General features: G+C 47.7%; 1 protein-coding gene across 7 annotated transcripts in view; it reads left to right on the forward strand.

Moving 5' to 3' along the window:
* Positions 1-6725, forward strand: part of CCDC81 (coiled-coil domain containing 81) — a 47215-nt gene extending 40490 nt beyond the window's left edge. For all 7 annotated transcript variants that reach the window (XM_076053364.1, XM_076053362.1, XM_076053365.1 and 4 more), the window contains 4 exons: positions 1415-1493; positions 1821-2050; positions 3471-3596; positions 4557-6725. In XM_076053364.1, coding sequence (XP_075909479.1) covers positions 1415-1493; positions 1821-2050; positions 3471-3596; positions 4557-4695 — 574 coding nt within the window. In that variant the 3' untranslated portion in view covers positions 4696-6725. The remainder of the gene's footprint in view (positions 1-1414; positions 1494-1820; positions 2051-3470; positions 3597-4556) is intronic.
* The last annotated feature ends 3614 nt before the right edge of the window (positions 6726-10339 follow it).

Below are 10339 nucleotides of genomic sequence, written 5' to 3' on the forward strand. Positions count from 1 at the left end.
GAGCACCTATGAAGGCCGACACCACATCCGACCGCCTTTGTTTCCCCATTTGAGGCTGAGTCGACCTCGGGAAGGCCCAGGACCAGTTCAGAGCAGTGGGGCAGTGCTTAGCGTGCTGCGCTACGATCCAGGCGACCCAAATTCGATTCCTACTCGTGGCCAACACCAACACCGGTGACGATTATTTGAACCGGTGAAGCATGCGGTGCTGTGCAGTGGTGGTTTGTGTGGTCTTCTTCATTCCTCAAAATGCAGAAGGCAGTGCAGCAAAAATCCATGGCTGTTGATGCACTCTCCTCGAGCCTTCGCCAGCCCGCACTCACCAAAGTGGTGAAGCACGCTCAAGTATCGTCAAAAATAACCCCCGCGACAGCACGGCGTGGGGGATAGCCCCTCATGCCTAATCCTCCCCACGCCAAACATCCAACATGTAAATAAATAACATTATTTAATATTTTGATTTAAAGCTTTCGTGGCTGCAGGGATTCATATTCTTGGTTCTTTTGGTAAAGTCACCAAAAATATTATTTAATATCTTAATAGGCGCGCATCGTTGGCAAACACATCCTGCTGTTACTCGTTCATCATCTCGAATTAATAGCTCCAACAATTAGGCGTCATTATCTGCCTTGTTCCCCGGCAAGAGGGCATGTTGACCCCACTTCAAACAAGTTGTGTTAGGTCCCACCACGTAGCGATGACTAGGTCCTGGGGGATGTTTGAGATGTTAATTACCTCGGCTGGTATACAGGAGGTAATAGGTTCGATCCCGACCCTGACGCCTGTATATTTGGAGTTTGTATGCTTTCCCCATTGTCGCGTGGATCTTTTTCCGGGTCCCCCAGTTTTTCCCTCCACATTTAGAATCAACATGCGTTTAGAGTATTTGGCTGCTGCTGTAGATTTCCACACGATGATAAGCCACTTCATTGGGCTATGATTTGTGATCGCCAGGTCACTTCTGAAAAAGAGCTACATAGCTCAGTGGGCCTTATCTGGTAAAATAATGTATTTTTCATTTTTAGTGTTACAATGAATCTCGCTACCGACTCAGGTCCCGATCCCCCTTTTGGATTGAGGATGTCCAGAATAATAAACACCTCCACATTCGAGACCCAAACATCGCACACCTCCTCCACCTGGCTTTGACAGTCCTCCTCCTTGAAGACACCGGTGGTGGAACCATCAACCGCATCAGAACACAACCCAACGATTGTATTTCTCATGCACGTCAAAATATTTTAGTCTTGTTCATATATTTTTTTTCCAGCAGCCCCGAATCAACTCGGAGGGGAAACACGATCTAACGGCAGGAGATGTCTGACGAGCGCATTTTGCTTAAGAATGCAAACGGGATGAGAAGCCGGGTCTCGTGTAGCGCTCTCTGCGTTGGCTGCCTTGTCCCCTGCTGCAGACTGGCTCTGGAGAGGGAGCAGATGCTGCAGAGCAAGGCGGAGGAGGCGCAGGCCTATCAGCAGGCCCTGGCGACTCAGGTGACCAGTGGCGGGCGGATCGACATTCGATCAATGTGATGCTGGTCGATGGTGACGCTGAGGGTTGACGGTGCTAGTGATGACGAGCGATTGATGATGATCGATGGTGATGCTTGATAATTGACGATGCTAGTAATGATGAGTGATTGATGCTGATGATGATCGATGATGATGCCGATAATTGATGCTATTGATGATGAATGATGATCTATGATGATGCTGATAATTGATTATGCTCGTGATGAGTGATTTACGTTGATTATGACGAGTGAGTGATGATAACTGACAGGTGCTAACCCTCCTTCCCCTTCAACACGGTGCCCGCAGGTGCAGTCCAAGGCACTGGCGGCGGCGCAGGAGAGGGGCGCGGCGGAGGCGGCGCCGGTGTTTGGCGGTGACGACTCGACGGCGCGGGCGCTGGAGGAGCGGCGTGAGCGAGCGCGGGAGCTGCGTTGCGAGCTCGCTGGGGAGGCGGCGCGCAAGAAGCGCTCCGTCGTCGTCTCGCAGCTTACCGAGCAGCGCCGACAGATGGAGCTCCTGGAGCGCAACCAGCAGGAGTGAGTACTGCCCCCCTGTGAATGAAGCACCAAACCGTTTGTTCGTTAATTCGTTCGTCACGCACAAGTCAGCGAAGGGATCCGTCGTGCCAAACGTGTGACCTCTTGGCCACAGCATTCACATGAACCGCTTTTGCTCGCCGTGCGCCAGGAGTCTCGAGCAATTTGTTTGAGCCACGGATCACGGGGGGATGACCACGGCAGCGGTGCCATTCCTCTACGAGTTGCAATCCACTTCAAACGTCAACTGCCAACTGTAGTGCGCAATTTTCTGTTCAGAACGATTATAGTTTCCCGGCCATGCTGATCATCATCATCAGCTGTGATGGAATGTTATGAAGGCCTCCCCAAGTGACCGTGATCCTACAGTGGTGGGATGTACCCCTCCCAACTCGCGCATGCTCTCCGGCACAGCGGCGGATCTCCTCTCGCATGACCTGTCCACTGCTGGATGAAGGCCTCCCCAAGCCGTCGCCATCTGTCACCATCCGGCATCGCAAAAGTTTCATCTTGCGCCTGCACATGAGCTCACCTCGTCGCACCACATCCAGAGTGGTCGTGTTGCCTACTTTGGCTGCCACTCCAGATTTAGTCTTGACCACTGTCTATCACGCCCGTTCTGGTGGTGATGATGATGTCCTTCCCAAGCCCACTCACTTTTCTTAACAGTCAATATTGATGCCTCCTTGAAATTGCATATTACTTTCTCACCCATGTGTTTCTCTTCCTCTCTTTCTCAACGCGATGTGTTGCAATCGTCCATCTGTCCACTCTTCTTTGAACACTTATCAACTTTTGTTCTGTTTTTGCTTGTCAGCGTGCGCGTTAATGATCCATACGTAGTAGCGGACAAACTTTATGCGTTCTACTCGAGTGAATGGCAGCGACTTCCATTTGGCTTGGACTTATGTATATGTATGTATGTTTCAATTATTTTGCACCGCACATAGCCAGCCGTGCAAATCGGAGGTGCCAAGGGGGAAGGACAACAAACTAAACACAGCAATCAGTTTTCAATCTAGATGATTTAAAAGTGTATTGCGCCCAGTGGCTTCCTCATAGCGGAACGAAGAGCATTCCAGAGAGCCACAGAAACGCGTCTGAAAGCACAGAATGATGATACGGTGACCGCCTTTGTTCCAAAAGCCACTTCGAGGATGACCAGAGTTTTCGTGATGCTTTATGCTCCTTGACGAGATGGAGGCAACGTCACCAGGGCACAGTGCTGTGGTGACGTCGCATTTAAAAGCGACGCGCGACGGGGGACCGCCTTTTTTCAATGGTTAGCCAAAATGCCGCCAGACAATGCGAGCTGCTGGCTCGCGAGTAGTCGTAACTCACTCCGCCCGCCCGTCACCTACGTGAGCTCGACAGGCACCACGCGACTCAGTTGCCCGTCCACCGACTCGTTTTTTGGCAGGCTGGCGCGAGAGCACGTGACGCGGCACGCGCAGACGGTGGGCCGGAGGGCGGCCCTGCAGGAGGCGTGGGCCCTCAGCGCAGAGCTCAAGCGCGGCCGCAACCTTCAGCTGGAGATGCACCTCAAGTGAGTGGCGTGAACGCCGTGCCCGGGATGCCCTGTGGTGATCGTCTCCTGACGATGGTGAAGTGAAACGTTTTATGATTTTAGTCTTTGGTCTTATACTTATCACTTGCATGGGTTTTCTCGGCAAACCCAGCTGTCATCGTTAATGTGCTACTCACAATCCTATATATAAAAAAAACATTATCAGTTAAAGCCCACTGAGCTATAAAGCTCTTTTTGAGAAGCCACCTGGCCACAAATGATATCCTAATGAAATGGCTTATCGCGTAGAAATTTAGAGCAGCCAAATACTCTAAACGCACGTTGATTCTAAATGTAGAGGAAAAAAGCCGGAGTACCCGGAGAAACATCCACGCGACCATGGGGAGAACATGCAAACGACAAATATACAACAGGTGCCAGGGTTGGGATTGAACCCACAACCTCATGTATACCTAGCGAGGTAGTTAACATCTCGCCACTGTGGCACCCATAATCCTGTGCTCCTGTAATTATCGGAACACTAAAAGGAATCTGCTTTTTTATGTAAAAAAAAAATTCCAAGGTGGATTTTATATTATTGTATTTTATATTATTTATGTTTTAAATACCATTCTGGCAAAACAATTACATTAATTGGAGCACAATATGAAATGGTAAGATCGATTTTAAATTAACTGTGGCTGGTATTCGTTACTCCCACCATTTCGGCGTCGCTACCCATTATTATTTTTAAACGTTTTCTGAACTCTTTCTTCTTCTGCCAAAATCCCGTATAGCCAGTTACCCAGCTAGTTTCAGCGGGCAACGGTCCGCAGCAGCCACAATCGATGGAGCTATCATCGGAGTTGCGTGGAACCCTGCCAGCAGCCAAGCAGGAAACTCGAGGTTATAGATCACTGATTAATTATTATTGTTCTCTCTTCCCACCACCACCACCCCTGTGTGCGTGCGTGCCGCGTGTACCGCGTGCGTCACCAGGGCTGGCGCGGGCCTCGTGCAGGAGCAGTGTGACAAGTACAAGCGCTGCCAGCAGTGCACCCGGCGGCTCTCCAACCGTGGGGAGAGTCACGTGTGGAAGGACTCGCGGTACCTGCCGGGAACTCGCATGATCCTCTAGTCCATGGTCACTCTTCACCTTCTTCTCCTCCTCCTTTCTTCTTCGTCCTTTGTCTTCCTTCTTTTTCCTCTTCTTCCACTTCTTCCTTCTTCGTCTTCTTCCTGTTATTCCTTCTTCCTATTATTCCTTCTTTTTCATCTTCCTTCTCTCTCTTCCTCTTATTCCTCTTCTTCCTTTTCTTCTACTTCTTCCTTCTTCCTCTTCTTCCTCTTATTCCTTCTTTCTCTTCTTCCTTCTCTCTCTTCCTCTTATTCCTCTTTTTCCTCTTATTCCTCTGTTTCCTTTTCTTCCTCTTCTTCCTCTTTCTTTCCTTCTTCTTCCACTTCTTATTCTTCCTCCTCCTTCCTATTGTTCCCTCCTCCTCCTTCTAAGCCGAGAGTCCCATTGTTGCGTGGGGTCGGCTGCTCCATGAGCAGCCAACCCCACCGTCCTTCTCTACGTAGAGACCGGAACCAACCTCGCTCGAGATCCAAACATGGTCGCATCTCCTTCTGGATTTGACATTCCTCCTCGAAGACATCGGTGGTGGAGCCATCAACCACATCAGAACATCATCACCAGGCAGATGCACGCACATCTCCACAAATGGGAAACTTAAAGACACAACCCACAGTATTATTTGGTTCTTTTGGTAAAGTCACGTAGTTAGAAAAAATAAATAAAGTGCATACAAATAAAAATAATAAAAATAAACTAAACAAAAAAACCACTAATTCATACTGTAGCCTGGTTCTTAATCGGAGTGAGTGTACTGGCAATCTATAATGTAGACTGTAGCCTGGTTATTAAGTTTGGTGAGTGTACTGGCAGTCTATGATGTAGACTGTAGCCATGGTTATTAAGCTGGGTGAGTGTACTGGCAGTCTATAATGTAGACTGTAGCCTGGTTATTAATCTGGGTGAGTGTACTGGCAGTCTATAATGTAGACTGTAGCCTGGTGTTTTGCCTCGGTGAGTGTACTGACAGTCTATAATGTAGACTGTAGCCTGGTTTTTAACCTTGGTGAGTGTACTGGCAGTCTATAATGTAGACTGTAGCCTGGTTTTTAAGCTGGTGAGTATATTGTCAGTATGCAATGTAGACTGATGACGACCGCTTGTGTTGCGATCGAAACGTCGTGGTTTTTTAACTTTTTATTTTTTTTCATTACTGAAAGAAAAAATAATAAGTCTACATTATAGACTGCAGCACGCTCACTCAGGTTAAGAACCATTATTCACTTCATTTTTTCTTATAATTTTTTTCTTCTATCTACGTGACTTTACCGAAAGAACCAAAAAATATGAATTCCTGCAGTCAAAATACAACCCACAGTAGTTACATAGTGGCCATGCAACTCAAACTACGGAGCATATGGTAATCCGCTGTAGGCTTGTGATCCTTTAACGGAAAAGGAGTACAACTACACAAACTCTCTCCTGAAGCCGTCTCTCGTCGTGGCCAGCAGACCTCGACATTGGCATCTCGCTCATGAAAATAATGTAATATGACATTTAGACTTATAGACTCGCATCCAATTACATGAATCGTATACCACATAGGGGGGTCCATAGAATTAGAAAACTAACAACTTACAGACTCGCATGATCCACAGACTCACGTAGAGATAACAGAAGATCATATTCTATGGTTCTTTCGGGAAAGTCACGTAGATAGGTTCAAAGAAAATAAAATAACAAAAAACGACGTTTCGATCGCAACACAAATGGTCGTCATCTTGTGTTGCGATTGAAACGTAGTTTTTTGTTATTTTGTTATTTTACTTGAACCTATCTATGTGACTTTACCGAAAGACCCATAGGATATGAATTCCTGCAGTCACAAAAGCTTTAAGTCAAGAGATAACAGGAGACTCGCATAGACTGCACGATTCACAGACTTACATAGAAATCCAAAGACTGACACAGACTGACATGATTCGTAGACTTACGCACACACTCGCAGATAAACAAACTTACATGATTCATAGGACTCGCTAAATCCCCGTTGTCTATATCTCTTCTGCGATAGCATTGTATCTATACTCGTTGGCCTGTCGCCTGCAGCGTGTTTCATTCTGTGCTTCTATTGCATTCAACCACTAGGGAAGTTCAAAATCTGCAGGCCCCGCCTCTTCCATGCTAGGCCCCGCCTCTTCCTCTTTAGGCACCGTCCTTTCCTCTTTAGGCCCCGTCTCTTCCTCTTTAGGCCCCACCCTGTTTGTGTTTAGGCCCCCGCCCCTTCCCCCTGGGTTGGTTTGGGTCGTATTGGGGTGAGTGTGAGCAGCAGTCAGGATAGTTGGTGGGCAGGGGTCAGGATGGGTAGGGGTGGGTGAGGTCAAGAGGGGTCGAGTCAGTAGGGCTAGGAGTGGGTGAGGTCATTAAGGGCAGGGATGGATGAGGTCAGTAGGGCTAGGAGTGGGTGAGGCCAGTAGGGCTAGGGGTGGGTGGGTGGGGTCAGTAGGGGTGGGTAAGGTCAGGAGGGATAGGGGTGGGTGAAGTCAGGAGGGGTGAGGTCAGTCGGGGTAGTGGTGAGGTCAGGAGGGGTGGATGCAGTAGGGGTAGTGGTAGTTTGGGTCACAATGTTTGGGGCGACTTCACCACCACGATGACCATAACCCCTCTGTGTGCAGCAATATGATAATAGATGTCTACAACATTCTTTGTGTCATCTTTCTGGGAGTTTATAGACTAAAAGGTACCCCCCCCCCCAATTATAATATCTGCTTTGGGCTGCCCCAATGGGCCAGCACTGCGCGATTCATGGACCCAGCAACCTGTGTTCGATTGCTGACCAAGGCTAAAATCGGTGGCGATCAAAATCTGAACCGGTCCAGTTTGGGCGCCATCTCCTTCACCACCCTACACTGCCCAACGTGGTGAAGTATGGTCAAATAACCCCCACGACCGACGCGGCGTGGAAAGGCCTCCTGCCAGCAGTGCAATTGGCAAGTTGCTTATGGAGTGAAAAGGCGGCCTGTCGTTGCGTAGCATCGTTCGTCACAAACGTAACCGATTTGGGGGTGGCTGCTACTTGGCAGCTGAGAGATGCCGGTGCAGCGGGCGGGTTTGTGAAACCCGCAAACATGTGAAAATGTTTGCCGTTGTCCTCTACGAGTATGTGCGCGGAATTGTTTACGGCAGCCTACTCAGGCTTCTCTCTTTGCATGCACAAGGCTCCGTTGGCCAAAGATCCACAACCGCAGGCCCGACCCAGAAGAGAGTCGTGTAATTTCGCGGGTTTGGTATTCGCGTCATTCTCATGGGTGCAAGGGCCGTCGTGAAGGTGCAAAGGTTTTACAGATGGGTATAGTCTGCAGGCAGCGGATGTGTTTCCTTAGATGAATGCGCCTCTCGATCCGTACCTGGCCAGGTGTCTCAGCCAGCAGAGAGGGTGGCTCGCGACCAGGAGGTTGTAAGTTCACATTATGGTTGGGGGTTGACTTGGCCCATCATTCCTTCCCTCCGGGGTTCAATAAAATATTTACCACTTTGTGGGGAAGTCAACGGTGGTTGTCCTGGGGAGACAAACTCACCACCCCCGCCATAGGACCATGGAATTTCCACCACTGGCTCAGGGGCTATAAACAGATGAGGACCGCACGATGCCCAGTTGTGCAGGAAATCCTTTTTACTTGACTTTTTTAATCAGGCGAGTCAGTTTGCTGGTTAACTTTTCCAATTTTTTACACAAAAATTTGGACAGGGTGACGCCAACGCACACAATGGCCTCCTCCTCTCTTCCCAGTAACCTCACGGGATCTTAGGGGGTGGGAACGGGGAGATGTAGTGGTAATTTTTTTTGGGTTCATGCTCCTACAGTATTAACCGGGACGGCCGCCGGGGTGCCTAAAACCGCGACCCTCTGCAATAAAGCGGAAAAACACGCCCCCAAGGGCCTGGTCAGTCTTAAGACTCGGCCAGGGCGGTAGCCCGGATAACGATGATTCGATTGCGTTGGCTCTCGGCCCGATGGCAGAAGCTGCGGATATAACCTTTGAGAGCGTGAACATATTATCGTGTTAAAAAAAAACATTTCTCCTGTGACCTTAAAGACGGGTAAGATTATTATTTTTTTGTGGTTTATGTATATTCCAATCAACTGCATATTGCACTGCTTAGTCGATTAAAATAAGTTGTATGATCCTTAATAAAAGGTGATCCATTTACAGACACCCCACTGATTTCTGATGACCTTTTTGTCAACAGCCGATTGAATTTTGTGACTGTAATGGTTCCGCATCTCACGGAGGAGAGCATCGAGGTTGGTTGGGAGACGTGCAGGGGGTTTGAAAGGGGAGTGTTATTTTATTTATGAAATCTTACTACCTGTATATTCAACCATCTGCTGTGCAGAAAGAGGGTAATTAGTTATCAGTGGGGTGGTGTTCTATATCATTGATATTATTCCATCATTGATATTAAGAATAATTCTGCCAATCATATATTTATTTTAATCTATCGTGGTGTCGCTTGGGGAAAAAGGGGGTAATGCGAAGCCCTCCCTCCCCTCACAGCAGTTGCCATTCTCACTCGGAAGCAGGAGACGGAGATAAGCCATAAAAGATAATGAAACCCAAAACAAAAGAGAAGGGGGGGAATTCCTAATGAGAGTCTGAAAAAAATCCCGACATGGCTTCAAAGCCTCGCCAGCTCCAAGGCGGCGAAAACCAGACCGACAAGTTTATGGTACATCTTCTTTGGTTCTTTCGGTAAAGTCATGTAGAATGAGAATAAAATAATAAATTGATAAAATAAAATAACACAATAATATTCTCACGACGTTATTGTGTTATTTTATTTTATCAATTTATTATTTTATTCTCATTCTACGTGACTTTACCGAAAGAACCAAAGAAGATGAATCATTGCAGTCACGAAAGCTTTAAATCGAAATTTAAGTTTATGGTAATTTTAATTAACAGAAAGTCAAAAAATCTCAGCAGCAAGAATAAGTGAAAATCATAGACCAACACACTCCGATTAAGAACCAGGCTACAATCTACAGTAGTGGGTTATCATATATGAGTTTAATACTAAAGTTATTCACGAATATTGGGAAACAAACCAAATAACAATTATGAAGTGTTAAACCAGGGGGTCAGCCAGGGGAGATTGGGCGAGGTGGGTCCATCACGTGACCAAGATAAATGTATTCCAGAGAGAGAGTCTCCCAACCGCCTTTGTCTTCCAGTAGCACGTGATAGACTTTGCATACGTAGGCAGAGGGCATCTCCTCTTAAAAATCAAAATCAAACACCACGATGGAAGCACTGTAAACACTGCTACAAACACACCTTGAGTCACGCACAGAATCATAACTACAAAGTGGTGCGGTATCAAGCTATAAGAGGTAAAATAAAATGTCTAACTTCAAAAGCCTCAACACACCCCTTTGTGAGAGGCAAAATAATGTCACACCGGGAGGGAAGAGAAGGGGGGGGGAGGACTCGACCAGACAGGGGGAACCTCTCTTCCTCCAGATCAATTATTGCATTACTGCAGAAGAAGGGCAATCTGGAGCATCTATTTCCCTTTGATGGCGGGATGGCTGTGGAGGGGGACGGGAATCAAACCAGGGTGAGACTGAACAACGCCAAGCATCGACCAAGCCAGCATCGCAGAGAACCAGCTGCACGTGCAATCAACAACGCCAGAGAGACGG

Source organism: Petromyzon marinus, chromosome 60 (assembly GCF_048934315.1).
Source record: "Petromyzon marinus isolate PM22_M1 ecotype Great Lakes invasive population chromosome 60, UKy_Petmar_22M1.pri1.0, whole genome shotgun sequence".
Lineage (NCBI taxonomy): Eukaryota > Metazoa > Chordata > Hyperoartia > Petromyzontiformes > Petromyzontidae > Petromyzon > Petromyzon marinus.